The sequence below is a fragment of the Apis laboriosa genome, unplaced genomic scaffold (assembly GCF_014066325.1).
Source record: "Apis laboriosa isolate Shangri-la unplaced genomic scaffold, ASM1406632v1 scaffold5_cov152, whole genome shotgun sequence".
Classification (NCBI taxonomy): Eukaryota; Metazoa; Arthropoda; class Insecta; order Hymenoptera; family Apidae; genus Apis; species Apis laboriosa.
In genome coordinates this window covers 3761785-3781641 of record NW_025223857.1, presented here as the reverse complement: position 1 = coordinate 3781641, position 19857 = coordinate 3761785, and the positions used below count along the sequence as shown (strand labels likewise).

General features: G+C 42.8%; 1 protein-coding gene and 1 long non-coding RNA gene across 10 annotated transcripts in view; one reads left to right on the top strand and one right to left on the bottom strand.

Moving 5' to 3' along the window:
- Window positions 1-19857, bottom strand: part of LOC122717986 — a 62033-nt gene that overhangs the window by 2827 nt on the left and 39349 nt on the right. For 2 of the 6 annotated variants that reach the window (XR_006347285.1, XR_006347287.1), the window contains exons 2-4: window positions 13908-13998; window positions 5768-6067; window positions 57-155 (exon numbers count right to left, since the gene is read on the bottom strand). This is a non-coding gene — a long non-coding RNA (uncharacterized LOC122717986). Of the gene's footprint in view, window positions 1-56; window positions 1100-2906; window positions 3034-5767; window positions 6068-13907; window positions 13999-17188; window positions 17307-19857 lie in introns of those variants that run through there. The other 4 variants (XR_006347288.1, XR_006347290.1, XR_006347286.1 and 1 more) reach the window with 4 other exon arrangements.
- The window catches only part of LOC122717985 (junctophilin-1), a 45790-nt gene continuing 30759 nt past the window's right edge, over window positions 4827-19857 (top strand). For all 4 annotated transcript variants that reach the window (XM_043942592.1, XM_043942591.1, XM_043942593.1 and 1 more), the window contains exons 1-2: window positions 4827-5141; window positions 10356-10567. In XM_043942592.1, coding sequence (XP_043798527.1) covers window positions 4831-5141; window positions 10356-10567 — 523 coding nt within the window. In that variant the 5' untranslated portion in view covers window positions 4827-4830. The remainder of the gene's footprint in view (window positions 5142-10355; window positions 10568-19857) is intronic.

Genomic DNA, 19857 nt, shown 5'->3' with positions numbered 1-19857 from the left:
CGCGGTAAAATAAGTAGAAAAGAAAAACGTTGTATAAACGTGTGTGTCCCACATACCTTGGATTTCGGGTCACGGATGATTAAAGAAAACGTTGCCACCGCGATCCCCTCGATCTCGATTCGTTAAATTTTTACTCTCTTACACGTCTAATCGATCTGCAAAGGAAAGGAAAAAAAAATAATAATAATTCGAGAAGCAAAGTTAATAATTGTACGTGAAACTTTATATCCCTCATATCATTCTCTTTAATTATCCACGATAAGAGAAAACGGTATATACTTGTTTTTACATAAATTCTCCTCCGAATTCACATCGATTTACCAATCACGGTACACTGTAGATCGAGTCAAACGATCATTTCTCTAACGCACACAGAGAAGCAGCAGCATTATCGTATCACGCGAGATACGATCTCGAGAGAATCGTCAACATCGTCTCCCCTCGCGTGTTGTCACCGGCGATTCCTCAGGTGCTCCCATCCGCCTCCCCTCCCGCGTCGCGACCGCGTGATAGCCGCGATGCTTGCAGACGTATATACATCGACCATCGACGTGTAATGAGTGTGCGACACGAGCGAGGATCGCACGACGAACGACGCGAGGTTCGCAGGTGCAACAGGCATGCGTGGAACTCGAAAGGTGTTCTCGATCCAATTCTCGCGCGTTGATACTCTTCTTCTTCTTCTTCTTCTTCTTCTTTTCTCGTTTTAAGAAACGAAAATCGGTTGAAAAAAATTATTAATGGAAAGATTCTTTTTTTTTTTTCTTTTCGGTGGAGGAAGATGAGAAGGAATAGAAGGAGGGAAGGAAGAGGGAGAGCGCGCGAAGTTGGCACTACGAACGATCGTTTAGAAGGAAAAACGATCCTCTAGGAGGAGTTATTTTAATAATGAGGGTAGACCGCCTCTTTGTGGCCGCGCTCTCTTTTCTTTTTCTCCTTGCCCGCGCCGACAAGCGTGTGAGCATCGTGTGATTACGCGTGATTATTTCTTGCGTGCAAACGATAGGCCGCCGCATCCGGAGGGGATCGATTAATTGATTTCTGTTATATAAAAAAAAAAAAAAAAAAAAAAAAAGCGGGAGGACTACGAAGCTTTTACGTGTATACGGTACCGTTCCACATCCTCGTTCTCGATCGTAATCCTCTCTATTTCGTGTCGCGAGACTTAGACTGCTCATCGCATATCGTAGGATCGTTGACATCGAGGCGATGTAAATTCTAATAGATTCAAGGAAGCCTAGTTTTCGTTGGGGAGGGGGGAAAGCGAGTGACCGATATCGCGTGTGCAGCATCAAAAATGCAGCTTTATATATATGTATATATATATATATATATATATATATATATATATATATATATACGTGGTGGGTATAGTTGGTGGCTTTTCCTCGATCGATCGAGATCCATCGTTTGGATTCACCATTCTAGTAGACTACTTTGTCGTATTCTTTTATTGGAAGGTCTTTCTCTCCAATTGTTCTCTTCTTCCTTCTTTTATCCGTTATCTAAGTAAATCTATGTACGTATATCGAAATCTTTTCGAGGGGTGAATGGAAAAATCGATTTCTTCCTTTTCTTCGTTCTAATGGATCTAATTGCTATCATTTCGATAAAATTTTCCCGAATTTCGTTATATTTGGAACTATATATTCGGATGAATAAGCATGTAGGTGTAATTATTGATATTTCTCCTTACGCGTTCATTCAGCATTGACTCACCCAAACGTTCCAAACACGTAACTTCTCCCACGTACGAATTAGTAATCGTGCAAATCTGAATGAACACTCACCCCGTGATATCTTAACACAATTATAGTCTTTATTCCCAGTCTTGTTTTCTTTCGATTCGTTCGTCTTCGATATATATATATATATGTATATGTATAATGCGAATTATACACAAACGGAGTCAATAAAATTATCCACGGATCTCGATTCGGTGATCGCATTACCAAAATTCTATTTCTAAATATTATCGTTAATTTTTACGTACACGCGTGGCGCAAGGTTAATCGATCGCCTCGATATGTATCAAACGGATGCAAAACCCATAAATCATCCCTTGACCCAATCGAGAAGAATCTCTCCCCAAATTTCACGAGAATTCAAAAAAAAAAAAAATTGGAAAGAACCATTTCTCTAGAAAATGAAGAGAGCAATCCTCTTAATCGAATGAAATAGAAAGAAGAAGAGAAAAAAGATTGCTTGCATCCAGAGTCGAAGACGATCGAATCGAATCGACTTGCGTTCCGTCAAATGGTCGCCGATTTTCCGCGAGTGGCGGCGGCGCGAGAAACTCCTACTATTTATAAACGGTTTGAACCCGGTCGCATTGGCGAACCTCTGTGGCCCGCTCGAGCTGCCGCCTCGTGGGCCGCCGCGGCGTGGGGAACAATTCGCCACCCCATGGTAAAAATAGAAGCTCCTAGCCAGCTAGCCGAGAAGCTCGAGGCTAGAGCTCGAGCACGAGTTCTAGCGTTGCTAGAGTTGGTGGGGCGGGCGAATCCGTGTCTACTAGCCAAGCCATCCGGTCGACGCGTCCACCCTCGATCGTCGCGATGACGATCGTCCCCGCAATCGTCGTCGTCGTCGTCGTCGCACCGATGATCGATCTCTCGAAAGCGGGGAAAGAGACGGGGAAGAAACTATCTACTTTGGTACTTTTCCGTTCTTCCTTTCTTTTTTTGTTTCTCGAAGCAAAAAGCGAATAAATGTCCATCTCGACAGAGAAGAAGAAGAAGGGAAGAGAGGAAACTAGAAGAGAATCGGTCTAATATCCCCCGCGGATACTCGTCGCGAAGTCTAGTGAATATTTTAAGACCGACGAGAGGCCGCATGTAGGAAGAGGCGGGCTGATTCACTGGCCGTGTTCGCACGTAGGAGGACCAGGGAAACAGGGAGAATACCGGTGTTCCTTCTTCTTTTTCCTCTTCTTCTTCTTCCTCTTCTTCTTCTTCTTCTTCTTCTTCTTCTTCGGTGGACGGCGACCGACAGGAGGGACGGACAGGGGCCTAGAGGAAGCAGAGGGCCGAGCGTTGCGCGCTCCTCTATCGGACGAGCTTTCGCGCGTACGTTTCGACGACTGGCCGAGAGGAACGGAGGCGCAAGCACAGAAGACCGAGAGGATAGAGGCGGAGGGAGAGAGAGAGAGAGAGAAAGAGAGAGAGACTGCGCGGCGGAGGGAGAGATGGAGCGAGAGAGGGCCACATTCCGAGCGGATCACGGATGCTTATAGAAGCGTTGCGTAACGGCGTCAGACGGACGGCGAAACCGCGGCTGCTGTTCTGCCCGTCGACAACTTTCGACAAGTTCGAGTTTCGAAAAATCCTCTCTCCCGTCCACCCTTCAACACGCTGGAGAGGATAATATAAAGGAGGGTAAACCGGCGATCCCTCGGCCGACCCGGAGCGTCATACAGCGCGGAGTGTTGCGTCCGAGAACCGAGAGGCAGCGGTTCTCCAACGATCGCGCCGCTCTCCTCCCTAGATCTGGTTTCTTCCACTGGAGTCTGAAGGGAGAGGAGGATACGTTTCTCTCTCCCTCTCTCTCTCTCTCTCTCTCGGTGGTGGCCTCCGCTGGTGGCGCGAAACACAGCTGCTTCGAGGTCTGCTGAGTTAGGGAGAACGGGTGGCGAGTGCGCGCGAGATGTTACCGCGATAAAAGTCCATTCTTACGGGGAATCGGTTTGTTCAGGTGTGAAAAAGTGAGAAGTGAGAGGAGAGAGGGAGGAAGTGAAAATTATCGTCGACGATTCGTCGAGTGGTTGTGGTGGTGGCGGTGGAATACGGTGGTGGTGGACGGTGGTAGTGGTGTCGGGAAGATCTCCACGGGTGCATCGATTCCCGATTTCTCGTGTTCGGCTCCCACGAGAGTTAGTGTTTCAAGGCCACGGGGAAGCGGCCGCTCGAACTCGCAGTGGGGGAGGGGAGTGACGCGAGATCAGCTTTGCCGCCGTTGCGGTGGATCGTTGTGGGTTCGAGGCTCGAGATTTTTGCTCGTGATGATGTTTCTCTCGGCACCGTTACACTGTCCGACCAACGGCTACTAAAATTAACCCGTGTCGAATCCTAGAGCGTTCTCGTCTAGCCTCGGTTCGGGCTGAATCCCGTATTTATAGATCGTACACAAAGAAGAGAAAAACCGTATCCTTGACATCCAGAATCCGAGCGGTGGATCGGTTAACGAAATCGATAATCCCTCTCTTTCCCCGTTGTCAACGATCCGTTCCGATCCGCCGGTCAGTTTTCCATCCAACGAAATCTCGCCGAGTCTCGATCCTCCCCCTCCCGTGCGAAACAACAACGCGCGCACGTTACGCGCCAAGTTGTCACAATTCTCCCTCTTTTCTTTTATTTTTATTTCCCCCTCGCGACTCCTTCCTCACTTTTTCGTTATCCGCGAGAGAAGTGTCGCGACGAACGAAGCCGCGAGCGAACCGAATCCGAATTGTTGTTGGGTGATATTGCAGAGGCGAGTCGTGGCGAGAGGAAACGTGGAAGAAACGTGGAGGCGGATGGAAGAGGATGGAAGGATGATGACGGAGGAGCGAGGTTCGGGAAGGAGGCGCGTGTCCGCCGATCTCTGGTAACGGGCCGTCACGACGACGACGAGGACGACGAGGAGGACGATAACGAAGACGACGGAGGCGACGAGGACAACGGCGACGAGGGAGGAAAAAGGGAGCGGCGCGTCCACGACAACGACAACGAGCACGAGTGCGAGCGCGATAAATAAAGGGGGGAGGGACGAGGATTACGACGTGGGTGGTGGGGAGACGAGTTGGTGGTGGAGGAGGAGGAGGTGGAAGAGTTGGAAGCGGTGTCGAAGAGGATGCAGCAACAGCCACAGTCCGGCGAACAGTCCGGGGCGCCGAACGGGGTTGCAGGTGGTGGGCAATTGCCGCAAACAGGTGGCATAAGCTCGTCCCAACCTGGAGCGACAGGTACCGCCACGGCGGGGTCCAATCGCGCCCAGGTGAACGGCGGCAGATTCGATTTCGACGATGGCGGCACCTACTGCGGCGGTTGGGAGGATGGGAAGGCTCACGGGCACGGGGTCTGCACCGGGCCGAAGGGCCAAGGCGCGTACTCGGGAAGCTGGCACTACGGGTTCGAGGTCTCCGGTGTCTACACCTGGCCTAGGTGAGATCAAACTTTCGCCTCCTTCTTATTCATTTCTGGCATGCTTTCAATCCACTCGAGACGCTCTTAAACCAGCGTCACGCGTTTCCCTCTCTCTCTCTCTCTCTCTTTTACTCTCCGCTCAATTTTCATCGTACGTATCGCCCTGCCAATTTCGTGGAGATTCTCCTCTGCTTTCGGATCTTTTTTCCCATTTGATCTGATATTCTAGGGGATTCATCCTTCATTCGAAACTATTCGATCGTTCGATGCTTCCTATAGTTCTTTTCATTTCCTTTTACACTTAATACTGAGAGAAAACTGGAAACTGATAACGTAAATGCAGCTCGTCAGTTCTCGCTCGACCCCTGCAATCCCTTTTTTCTGAAATATCTCCTAAATCGTTCGATTTGCGAGAAACATTAAAACATTTTTCTTCTCCGCTACTTATCCTCTCTTTCTCTCTCTCTCTCAACGATAGAACGAGCTTTTTTCCCTTCTCCACGGACGACTTCGAGAGCGCGTGGACGATGAATCGAAACGGGGAGAGGTTTCTCGTTCTCTCGGATGGGGGAGGGGGCGATTCTGAAACGGCGTCAATTCGAGATGAACGGGGGACCTTGACACGTATGTATTGGTATACGTACCTGGGGAAGGGCGGGAATCCTGAAAGTGGGCCACCGAGTGCAAGGACAACGAGTCCGGGTCACTGGGAACCGAGCCGTTTAGGACCTAGTTCACGGACGCGGCGGAGTCCTACCGAAATTCCTACCGAATTTCCCAGGATTTTCGACGATTCCCTCCAATTCTCGGCGGGGGTAATAATAATCCTCTTTCCTCGATCGAATTTTCCTCCTGAATCTCCCCCCTCCGATTGCGCCTTTTAATCGGAATTGGATTTCGTCCAAGGAAAGTTTTCCCCCTCTCCCATATTTCTATAGTGTTTTCTGAAAAAGTAAGAACGAAAATGTATTTAAACGTGAATAATATAATATTTTTAAATATCGTGGGAGATTTAATTCGAATTGATATTTTCTTGGGATGTGAGATCGGGATCGATGGTGCGCGAAACATTTTTTATTAGTTAGTCATTATTTATGGATAATGAATTTTTGTTGCATTACGCAAAATTTTCTTTTCTCTCTCTGTCTTATTATTCTCTGAATGGAAGAGAAAAAATAAAAAGAAAAATTATCGGACAGCTCCTTTCTACCGGATATAGCGCCAACTATATTTGATCCGATTCGATCGTTCCGGAAGAAATTCTGTCGCGCAGCTTTAAATAGTCCAGTGCAACGAGAGCTCGTAAATATAAGTGTTATTAACATCGGCTGACACGCGCGCGTTTCAACGTATAGGGGAATTGACCCACATTTTTATGTATTTTTAGCACCATCTTCGTCAATGGGAACGACGAGATTAGGATGAAATCGAAACAACAAGTCGCGAATTCTTTCTTCACGTAAATAATAATAATAATAATAATAATTTCTGAACCCGTTACAGCTTTCGAGGTTCGATCTGTGCCACGATATTTATTAAAATTCGCACGTTTGAAGATGAAACGTTCGAAGTCGAATTGAATTCTGATCTATCATCAGAGATAATCCGTAAATTAGGGAGAGGTTTTGGTAACCAAGATTCGATTATTCGGATAATAGGTCATGTCGATGCTTTGGATTGTCCAAGAATATCAATATTGCCACTGCGTGTCGAATATCATTAGGATATCTGAACTATCCCAAACATCCAGATACTCAACTGCCTGTCCATCTGTGTGCAATTGATATACATATTAGAGATCCTAATGTACATTTCTGCTTAACCTTCGAAATTTAGACGAATTAGGTCAATCCCGTTTTACTTTATTCCTTTTCTATTCGCTTTATCTATTAGCTTTCTATTTTGATGAATTACTTGAAAATCATTCCTTTTAAATTTTCCAAGATTCTGCAATTTTATTTTATCGTGCAAATTTTTTATTGAATAAAATCTTTTATGTTAATACATTCAATATGACAGTTTACGTACGGTACGACGTTTCCAAAATATTCGATTTTCTTTTCATATATTTCATTGCTCGGTACAATTGTTCTGCCATCGATATGCACAACTATTTCCAATTTCGTTGCATTTTTCATCGTTTCGTAACTGTCTTTTGCATTTATCAAAAATCGATATTCAAGAATTCTCTTCGATTTTTTGAATATTGAATCTTGAATATATATATATGTGCGAAAAGAGAGGCAAAAATTGGATAATTTAAACGTAAAATGTAAAAAGACACTTAAATATTTTTTCGAAACATTAAGATTTAGAATTCGATTGTATTAAAATTCTTCCTTGTTGCGAAATATCGAAACGAGGAAAATTTCTTCTGCACGATCGAATATATCGATCGGCCAACAACATTAATCATCCATGTAACAATTACGAGAGCACGTAAATGGATTCCATGACAGAAAAATATTGCTCGAAACGTTCTTCGATCGTATCACGATCACGCACGTTCGAATATTGTAATACCACGTTTTCACCTTTCAAGTCTTAATCCCTTCGTTTATTCTTAGAATTAGTGCGTTAATTCTTTACGATATATCGAGAGAATCTTCGTCTAAAATTATTAATGAACACGTTCGATCCTCCCTTCTTCTCGAACATCGATCACTCGTATCGATTCTATTCCTCGATCTCACTTACTCTTCTTACTCATCTTAATTACAAATATTCAAAGTTTGATAATTTCACACACCTAAATTTTATTCTTCTTCCCCCTTTTCTCCACTTCGAATTCGCCGTTGGAAATCGAACCAAATACTTAATCCTAAAGATTATTTAACAAGAAGCGTTTCTAATTATAATAAACTCCATACTCATAATTTCAAACAAGATTCTTATTAAAATGATATCGAAATAAACCGATACCGAACGATTCATTCGATCATTCGATAATAAGGAACGCGTTATTAATTCGTTCGTCCGTGAAATCGTTAATTACACTCCAATCTTATGGCCGCCAATTCAATTCATCGCCTTTCCTTTCAACGTGCGACTCGGAAACGCAAACGCCTGCTGCTTCTTCGATCGAAGATGGTGTTCGGTGGAGGGGGGAACGGAGACAAAAAAGTGGACAATGGGGGAAAGGGAATAGGCGGAGGAGGGGCGAGCTCGCGTGCGACCACGAGTATCTGGGGCGAGAGTGATCCCAGCCGCGTTTCGTTTCTAAACTGGAGCAAGGTCTTCGCCGAGTCACGTTTTCCTAGGGATGGCCGATAAATTATGGGACCTGGCCCATAACAGGCCGATGACGGGAATCCGTTTCGATTATTTTTATCGTCTCCTATGTAAAATAATCCCCAACCGCGTTTCCTCGTAAACATTTCCGTAAATTTGTTTAATTTTCGCCTTTTCGTTCGTCGCTTCGAAATTTGGAAATTTGGATCTTTTTGCTTTTTTTTGGAGGAGGAAGGGAGGGTTGTTTAACAGAGATAGATTTAGAATATTTTTTTCTGGAGATGAGAAAGGCGAACTGCTTTGGCGCGATGATGATAATATCTTTCGATTAGAAGATGGATTACGTATGAAGATCGAAGAGTACGTGATTTTTAGTGTGTATATGTATATTAAAAAACGGGATACGCACGCGATGTGTAATTTCAAAATAATAAAATATTCATATAGATTCGACGTGAGATTTCTTTTTATGCAACAATTTAAATAGTAGCCGCGAAATGCGACATCAAAGGATACAGGTATTTTTGACGAAAACGGTGGCACGCGATACATTAAATTACTCGAATCATATCGTCGAATCGCTGGTTAAATTTAAAAATTTCACAAAATTTCTCACCTTATATATATATATATATATATAGTGACGTAACGCAATTCTCTCGAATTGCATCGTACAAATTAAACAAATATCGGTGGACAAATTCGATTAACCAATATTCACGATTAATCTCTTGTCAGATTTATTTATTTATACTTCTTGAAACTTTGCGCGTATTTATTCTTCCATCCACACGAGATACCCATTCGACCAATTTCTTACGCATTTCCCGAGGAGAGAAAATTCCCCTCGACGCAATTCTCAATCATCGTCAATCTTCTTAATTAAAACGGGCTCCACCGTTGTTGTTTACAAGCGGCATCGGCGCGTGGATATCGTCGCGATTATTAAACCGTAATTCCCTTCCAAGAATGAATTCAAGAGGAAAGAAAGGAAAGAATACCTTGCGCCATCGAGATGGTCGACAGTTTTACGTATACGCCTCGATAAATATTCTAATTGTTGCACGGTCACGTTAACAATGACACATTGGCGATTAAATGGAACGTGAATCGTTCACTTATACGATACATATATATATTTTTTTTTGATAAAAATATGTAAGAATACTTATTTTTCACGAATGTTATATTAAAGCTCGTGTTATTTTTTTTCTCTTCTCGCGAAAAGGAGAGAGACGATTTCACGTTGCCTTCCGTGAGAGAGAGAGAGAGAGAGAGAGAGAAAAGTGGCAGCAAAGAATTTGCTCTCTTTCCTCCCCGTATATCGCAATATCGAGGGAAAGAAAGATACTTTGAAAAGGAAGATTGCTCCTTCGGAAATCGAAGGATCCGTTTCTTTTCCCTCCTCGACGAAAGTCGACGAGGATTCGCTGGATGCGTGGAAAAGAGAACCGTGGTGAAAAGACGAAAGAACATAACGAGGTTCTCCTCGAGAACCACCCCGGCAAAACTTGATTCCCTCTTCTTCTCTGCCCAGATTCAACGCTTAACAATCTTCCTGTTACGTGAAATTAACGATTTTAAAACCTGAACGTGAACGTCATTCAAAAAGGAAGAAAAACTATTGGAAATCATTCGCTCCAATTTATTCACACTCTTTCAAAGTATCTCTATTTAAATTCTTCCAATCATTATCATTTCGATATAATTTCCATAATTCTATGGAGTCTCTATTCTATAAAATCTCACTCCTCTATTCCATTTCTTTCGAAAGGATACAAATCGTTAGAAATCGATTATTCGACCAATATTTTTAACGAATACTGGCATTTTTCTCAAACCTAACCTAACCTAACCTGAGAAAACATGCAAGACGAATCGAACGCAAAAATCGGTAAGGAAGGTAAGAAAGCGACAAGTATCCCTCGAGAACCCCCCATTATTAATCAACCGTGGAGTGATTTTCCCTTTCGAATCCCGTTAAACGATATCGAATTTCAGCGGATCGGTTTACGAAGGCCAGTGGCAGAATGGAAAGCGGCACGGACTGGGCATGGAGACCCGTGGACGATGGATATACAGGGGCGAGTGGTCGCAAGGATTCAAGGGTCGATACGGCGTCAGGCAATCGACCACGTCCACGGCGAGGTACGAGGGAACGTGGTCGAGCGGTCTTCAGGATGGATACGGTTCAGAGACCTACGCCGACAGTGGTGAGTTCCGCTTTAATCCTATACGTGTATATATATTTCATACGCGTTCAATGAAGAACGATGGAAATTTTTTTGGATCTTTTGGCGTGCGTGGGCGGGGATATAGGGGATATATTCCTGTGATATATATATATATATATATTAAAACTCGTGAATGGGTCGCTCTCTATTTTTATCTTTCCACGATTTTGATTTTAAAGGGTTCGTTGGGGATGGACGAATATTAAAGTATCGAAGAATGTATTAAAATAATATTCTTCTTCAAAACGTTAAAACTAACGAATTTTGGTGCGATGGAGGTTGATTGAACAGAGAAAATAAAAAAATCGGATTATTTCGATCAAATACAATATCGAGTGTATATTAATTGGGGGGAAAAAAAAAAAAACGGATTCTTCAAAGATTTTTACGATTCGTTAGAATATAATTGCCGAGAAAAATTCGAGTGATAATATAGAGGAAAGGGGTTTGGTCGGAGGAAAAAATCGACGCGAGAAATTGGAACGAAATAAAGCTGTCAGAGGCAGATCAAAGGACACGAAGGCGTGTCCTGTTGTGAGGCACGATTTGTTGGAATCTGTGTCAATTCCAAGTGACAGGACACGTGTCCCGGACGCGCCACTCTTTCCGCGGAAGCGGAAAGATTAATAATCGATCCGATTTTTTCTTTCCTTACGCCCGATCTTTATTGTCCGCGTACGTAATTTTTGCGTTCAATCTCTTGCGTGGGTTATTAATAAGCGTTTTAATTACTAATCTGTCTGCAAGAGACACGGTTCCTTTTTCGCACGAAATCGGGCAACACGCCAGTTTGGCCGCACGGCCAACGCAACCGGCTATCGCACCTTCGCCGTCATCTTCTTCGTCGGTTTAATAATTAAATAAACAAAAGCAGCCCCGCCGTCGCGCTGCTCCATCATTTCGATCTACGAACGACGATATCCTTCGTCCTTTTTCTTCGTCCGTGTTCTTCTCGTTCGATTCTCAGATCTCACAATTTTCAATGTCCAGATTTATATTTCGCAGAAATATAAATTTCGAAGAAATATGGAAGAGATTGGAGGTAAATAAGTTGCCATCAATCGTGATATCGAGCAGCGTCTAATGAACTTCTTAGAGATTTTCACGATAATTTCACGCTCCCGTTGATTAACGTCGCGTGGCCAAGCGAGTCGTTGCGTGTTTTGCATGTTTCTTTGAAGATATCCCCCTTCGTAAACGTCACGTGGTGGCGGGACGTGGACGTTTTAAGGTTAGGTGCCGAGCAAATCTTACATAAACTCTCGATTGTACAAACAGATTTGCCGTAAACGCCGTAAACGCCGGCGCAATTAAAATTTTGACAAGTGAGATTTAACCTAAGGTTTTTTTACGCGAAGGAATTACGGTCGGGTTGGGTTAGGTTAGGTTAGGTTGAGACGCAAGCGACTCGAGAAGGATAGAAAGTTTAATTTACGAGTTAGTTCTTCTCATCGATTAATCCAAGTCAAGTAAACAAAATTAATCTTCGATATCGATCGGTCGAAATTTGCTCGATGATTCTCGAGCATCGAAATTAATTTCACGCTTAATTCTCGTCTCTGACCTCCGTCATAACTCTCTCTCAGAAATACGATATCCTTCTCGACGACATCTCAAACGAAATTTTTTAACTCGCTTGAACTCGTCAATTTCCAAATTTATAGAATTGCGAAATTTCATTTAGAGGATTAGCAATATTTACCTGAATAACATCAAAATTCTTATTTGTTTCTTTACCAAAGAATTTCTATTTAAATTCTATTTTTCTCACTCTTCTAACTAATTTTATTTCTTCCCAAAGAATTTTTTTCCCGATATAAATCATTAGAAACCCTGATATTCGATCAATTCTATTTTCCTTACAAAAACCTTGACATTTTTCTCAAAAGAAAAAAAATGATTCGATGATTCTCAGAGACGAGAATCCTTATCAAAAAGCGAAACATCGAAGCCAAAATTAATTTTACTTAATTTTCATCTCTGAACTGTAAAATACGATATCCTTTTCAACGACATCTCAAACGAAATTTTTTTTAATTCTGTTCCTTACTTTTTAATCCTTCGACGAATATTGGTCAGAATCTCTGGAGCGGAAATAAATAAATCCGTGTTTCGCGTTTCCGGCGATTTATTTAATATTCATTTTCGATTTATTTAATATTCATTTTTAAAACAACTTTTAGATCGGCCGCGATAAAACCACGTGTGACTCACATTCCAACTATTTCCCCCGCCGTTTTCGAGTATCCACGGGCGACCCCGATTCGCGCGCCGATCGAAAACATCAACGCGCGACTCTCGAAAAAAAGAAATACGTACATCTGCGTATATCTGTGGGTCGAGAGTCGTCGTTGTCCCATAAGAAGATAAGAAGAAAAGAAAAAGAAAGGTGTCGTCGATTTCGTGCATCAGATGAAAAGATTAGAGAGATCCCCTCCCCCCCCAATGACGATCTGTTTGGAAAATGTTTATTTCTATGTATTCTATGATTTCTATAAAAAAAAAGAAATCTATTTTTCTCGAGACGTGGAATCGGGGCATGGGATTAAAAAGCGGGTCTATCGATGACAAGGATAAATCACGACGATGAGTCACATCCATCCAACCGCGATACAAATTTATCTCTGAAAAAAATAGCCGAATCCAACGTGGATACGATTTAACGCCACTCTAAGCTTCTCCGAAAATAACCGAATTATCCGCGGAAACGACGTACTGCTACTGGTGTCATTCGAAATAGAACCATGTTAAGTATAATTTTAGATGACTGAGACGAAATCGATATCCGATCGACCGCACCTTCGAAATAATCCCTGGAAAGGGAACGAACAGAGATTTCTCTTTTCGAAACGAAAACTCTTCCTTCCTACGCAGATATTCGACCAATGAAAAAAAAAAAAAAAAAAAAAATGATCCAATTTTCGATAAAATTTTTTATATCTCTCTCTCTCTCTTTCTGCCATGTTCGAAAATCCCCAAGGATGAATCTTCGAAAACAAAAGTTTCTTCTCTTTCCCCTGCACAACCTAATCTCGTTCCTCCTGCTCCACTTTGCCTTCGAGAAGAGGAGGATCGCCAATAAATTGTTCGATCGATCGAATTTTTCGTCTCGATAGATCCGCGTGTTTTCTCTTTTCCATTCCTCGGACCAAATCCGTACGATAATCGATAACGTGGAAAGTGAAAATTTCGTGGGAAAAAGGCGTGAAATATATATATATAAATTCTCGTTCGTTTTCGGGAATAAGAGATAATCTCGTTGTAATGGTTCGTTGCCAAAGCGGATAATGTTGGGAAAGGAAATTGTTGCCCTACTTACCATCGCCATCACATTGTTGCTCGCCCGATGGTTTCGTGATCGATCGATATTAGCCGCGGCTATCGAGCCACCCCACCAGGGATTATATTTCCTGAAAAATATAACGTGATGATTACGTGAATTACGAAATTAAGCGAGGAGATTACGTGATCGCGATCGACCTTGCCTCCAATCTTTTTTTAATACATTATCAATCTCAATTTCGCGGGTTCCCCTTCTCCCCTCCTGCGAGAACGAAAAAAATGTCTGCACAATTTTTCTCGCGCACAATTTTTAAGGGAAAAAAGAATCGATTCGCGCGCGAATAAAATTTTACAATTTCGATTTCTCTGCAACGAGGAAAGAATTAAGTTAAGAAAACAGTCCAAGCTCCGCTCTCCATTATTAATTTCAACTTTTATCCTAATCGGGAGGAAGAACGAGGAAGGAAGGTACTTTGGAAAGAAAAGCAAAAAATTATGGAACAGAGGAGTACCGAGAAATGAGAGGAGAAGCTCAGAACTTTGTTGGAGGGAAGGGAGGAGGAAGAGAGAGAGAGAGAGAGAGAAGCGAAATAGACTCGAAGGAACGAAAAGTAAAGGAGAAAAAAAAAAGTAACAGCGTTCGCAGCGAAGTGTTGAAAATGCGAGGAGAGAGGAAAGGGAAGACGAGGATAAAATATAAGGAGGTGGGGAGACAAAGGATGGGGAAGGAGGGAGGGGAGGAGGAGAAAGTAGAGGCGGGTGCAGATAAGTTTTATTGCGTTTCATTTCGCCCGCTGCACTTGAGCGCTTTATTTAGAGCCGAACGAGCCAGCTGCTCGCTCGTTTTCTGATCTCTCTCTCTCTCTCTCTCTCTCTCTCTCTTTCACGGCGCCCCGTGTCAAGGAAGAAACGCGGGACGATGATGTATGCCCCGGCCCTGTTAAATCGTTACTCGAGGAATGGCCGAGTAACTCGTCTCGTAACTCTCGAGGAGGGAATCACGCGACGAGGGAACCACCGCCGATCCCTCGGTTCTCTTCTTCGTGTCGCCGGCCCCCCTCCCCGCCTCGTGACGCAGGAGGCGTGCAAAAGGGTGACACGTTATACGAAAATTATATTACGCAAGCCGGCTGACCTAGAAACGCTTCTGCGATCCTCTTTTTCTGGCCACGTCAAACGAGGGACGCTTTTCTCTCTCTCTCTCTCTCTCTTTCAATTTTTCCCATTCCTTTCTCTCTCTCTCTCTCTCGCTATTTTTCTTCGCTTATTTTCGAGATGCGTTTCGAACGAGTGAAGGGATTAAAGGCGATGATTCGTGAAAAATCGCCATTTCTTGATTTTGATCTTTCAGTTACTTTTTTGAAAAACGATTAGGTGAATTTGAAAATTTTGGAAAAAATCCTTCGAGTTCAAATTCGAGATCTCCTCGCGGGATTATATACACGAGGAATTTCTTCGACAGGTAGCGAAAATTTCGAATTTCGTGAAATGAGAAAATTGAAGCTCGATGGTTTGAAAAATGGCCGAAAAGCGCCAATTTCGAGAATCTCCACTCCTACAACGAGCGATCGCGACGGAATAGGGAGAAGCTGGCACGGTCACGTCATCGTCTCGACGTGTTCGTGTGCGCGCCGCACACGCGAAAATAGCACCATCACTCGGGCGGAATCGGTCGCGCGATCCTTCTCTCCCGATCCGCGACCCGTCACGAGACCTTCGTGCACGTGCTAATTAAACCGGGACCCGGCGGAATTTAAAAGAATCCGCTTCGTATTCCACGCGACGCTCCAACAGTTTAGCTTCATCTCTTTTTTTTTTTTTCACGAGTAGCGAGGCGGAATCGTAAACGAAACGAGATCGGCGCTAAGCGAACGATTTGTCTCGATTCAGGCCCGTGCAGCCTCGAATCAATTTCGATCTTCGCATCGTTCCTTATAAGAAACCAAGTATCGAGTCGATACTCGAAGTATTTTTGGGATAGATAATGATATATGGGAAAGGGTGATTAAGATTAAGATATATATATATGAAAAGTGTCGCTAATCCCGTAACATCTATTTAAGTATCTACTTAATCCATCTAAAGTGAAGTGTAGATCTTGACAATTAACCAAAGATATATCTCGATAAAACGAGAAATCCATCGTTTATTTATTAAGACGCGAAATTTTTCTTTTTTTTTTTTTTTTATTTATTTAAAAGTTCCAAAGAAGCCTATTATACTAAAAACACTGTACTCTCTAATCGATTCTAATCGAGGAAAAGGAAGAGAAAATAAAAGTTAGGAATCTGGTGAAATTTTTATTTAACCCGGCGGACCGATTACGATGCTTAGGGGGTCGCCATTTTTCCCGCGCTTCCGTTTGTAACGAAATTAACGGTGGTGGAGTAACTCTTCTCGGTTTCGACTTTAGCAGTGCCGCCCGCTCCAATGATCGATAACTGGACCAAGGATCGATGCAAATCTGCGACGCAGCTGTGCGCGAGCTGCGTGTTTCGCGAGAATACGCGTCACGGTGATTCGAGAGATACACGTGCACGCGTAAGAGCCCGGCCAAGTTTGGCCTCGGCCAGAGGAGAGGTTTCTGATAGGCGACCAGGAACAATGGAGAGGATTGTTTCTATTATTGCCTCCTCTTTCTTCGAACAGCAAATCGGGAGAGAGAGAGAGAGAGAGAGAGAGAGAGAGAATTTTAACTGCGCGGTGAACGAAGAGTATCGGCAACTTGGAGAATTTTCTTCCCTCGGAAGAAAATTGTTCGAGTTGTATTGTGATTGTAGAGGGAGCCACGTTCTTCTTCTGAAAATCGAATTAAAAACTTAATCGCCTAAAGCATCTAAGGATGAAGCTGGTGCGAAAAATTTTTATAATTTAACCCCTTGCTTTATTATCTTCTTCTTTTTCCCAAGCAAATTTAAGCAAATTCTCGATAACGACTGTTAATATATCGTGAAAAACTTTAAGGTTAAATGTTGCTGAAACGAATTTTATCGTGATAAATCTTCAAATCAAAATTCTGAATTTTTCTCGTTGCAAGGAATAATTATTCTCCCTCCCCCTTTTTACATTGAAATATAACAAAAAATATACATATTCCATTCGAGGAGAATGGATCGTCTCAGAGGAGAATGAAACAATTCCTTGGATTTCGATGGGTCGAAGGTCGTCGATTGCAAAACCCTTGCGTAGGGGAGAGAAGGGAGGTGAGCAGAAGAGAATAATTCGGGGTGCAGCTGCTTGGACAACCGCGCGAGTGTGTATCGAGTGTGAAAAGTGGCGCACGTGTGTGTAAAACCGCGGATGGGGAAGGGAAGATACCTTGCAAATATCGTGGTTATAGTTCGTGGCTTCCACTGGGTGGAGAACTCCACCTTTAAAGCGATCCACTTCGTTGACCCTCCAAAGTTTGAACCCTTTGATTGTTGGTCAAGGCTATCGGTGCTTACCTCTCTCTCTCTCTCTCGAGCCTCGAATAAAATTATTACACGGATTGGCGGAAGAAAAAAGAAGGAACGAGAGAACGAAGGAGAGAAGAAAATGAGGAAGAGAAGTTCGAATATCGTCATATTTTTTACGTAACGAAAAGAGGATGAACGAATAATTTTCGTTTGGATGGAAAGGCGTTTGCACGTGGAATTAATTCGAGAGACCATCTCCTTACATTTAACGATGGAAAGCAACGCGCAAATGCGGAAGAAGGAGCTTGGCCCGCGTTAACGTGATTACTCGTCGTCGAGATAAAACAAGAGTAATTCGTTTTAATCTCTTTCTCTTACGTCTCGAGATAACGGCGCGTCGAGATCCATGAAATGGTGTGACAATCATTTAACAGATGTAAAAGAGAAAATACGTAAAAGTGAAAAAAGTAATAATAATTAAAAGAAGGAGAAAGAGAGAGAGAGAGGAGACGATCTTCCCTTTTTCCTGCTATAAGATTCTTATCCCGTGAGAGCCCTCCAGCAAAGATTATCCCGCAATCGAAGCGAACTTAGGAGGAAAACGATCCTATTTTCCAAAGAAAATTCGAAATTTCGTATTGATTTTCGGATCGAAGATCGAACGTTTTCGTCCTCGACGAATTCGAAGAGAAAAGATTCTTGGAAATGTTTATACAATGGAGGAGGAACGAAGGAATTGAACGAATTAAAAATTTTCGACATCCGTGTTTTTATCCCCGAGCCACGCGATATAATCTTTAGTTTAACAGTCTGTTAATAAAATATCTTTATCTGTGAGACGAGAGCTTAAAAACTTTCTTCTTTTTGATCATATAAATAATATTCGAGACGGGACAAGTAAAATAAACCTAAGAATTTATTCTTAGAAATTTATCTAGCGTGAGAATTATTAGCTTATTCCATTGAAATAAGAAGAGGAAGAAGAAGAAGAAGAAGAGGGTTAAGTTATTCTTTCGAGAAACTGTATTCTCGAAGAGTTACTTATTATTAAACGGAAGAGGAAAAAAAGAAAAAAGGAAAAGATTAATTAAAGCTGTTAATTCGGGGTCACGATTCATTACGCGAGTATATCAGGGGATAACAGTGCGGCCGAATATTTCGTAAGCGTACCTCGTGCTTCATAAATATTGAACGAGCGCCGCTGCACACCACCCTCGAACAAGAATGTTCGTTTAAATAATGGATGTCCTCTCGAGAGCAGGCGAAAATCGAAGAAACGAGCCTCTCTCTCTCTCTCCTGCGAGAAGAGAATTTCCAAGGTGTCCCGCGTGATGAATGCGAATTCCTGCGCGTGTTACGAATTAAAGCGGCTGCTCCAGATCGATCCCTCTATCGAGAAATTATTGTCTCACGTCTCTTCTTTTTTCTTCGATCTGTGAAATGAAAAGTAAAGAGATCGATGTCCCCTCGAACGAAAAACGCGTCTGATCGTCGTCTTATTCCGCTCGCGCTGGAAAGAAAGAATCTCGAAACACGAAGAAACGAAGGATCGACGAGGATTTCGATGGGATTTCACGAATTCCGTTCGACGAAAACGGAGAGGAACAATCGGTAACGAGCGGCGAAGATAATCTTTCGAGCGCAATTTATTCGATGCGATACAAGTCTAGACTCGCAACACGGCCTGGCTGAAGGATATTTATTCGAGTGCTTTCTATTTTCATTGTCGAATATCAAGCTACGTACAATTGGTTCCAAAAGTGTTCGTCGTCCACTTGAAAATATTTCTTTTTTCACGAATCGAGGGTTGTTCAGAGGGCAAATCTCATATTTTCATATTGCCATGATTCTTTTTTAAAAGATTTGTTGTTGAAGAACGCGGCCGCTACTTTTTGGACCAAGCGTAAAATATTCTTTATTCGAGAAAAATGGTTTCCCTCGGGAATGACCTCCTCTTTCTCCTCTTCGTCGTATTCGGTCGAGTTAACATACCCGTGTCAATTGGTCGGATCTCGAAGGCTCTCGGTGTTAAAAAAATGCGGGACCACCGCGGTGGACTCGAAACGTTACGAGGAGGAAACGCGTGGCGAAGATTTATCGCCGTTAGAAAATAAATCTGCTTGCTTCTCGGTGCTTAATTATCGCCCTTAATTAAAAGTCGACGCGAGGAATTCGCGGAAGATGGAACGCCACCGCCTGGACTACTAATTTATCCCCCATTTTTCCTGATTTTCAAACCGATTCTTCCATTTATTTCTCATCTTCACGCATTTTGTTCGAGTGGTTCGGTTATTAAGCGTCAGATGCTAACAATTTTTTAAGTAAAAAATCTCCGTTTGATAAATTAGATCTCTCTCTCTTTATCTCTCTCTTTCTTCTGAAGAATGGAGAAAAATATTTTTGGAAATTACGAGAGATGGTATATCGAAATCTCTATCAGAGTACAAAGTATTATCGAGTATTATACGTGTTGCAATTTTCGTTGCAACATTTCAACTCGTGGATAGCAACCGTTACGAGATTCATTAACGAAGCCGCGGCAATATTTATACGTTGCGTTCGCAATAATTCGCAAGTTGGCGCAACGAT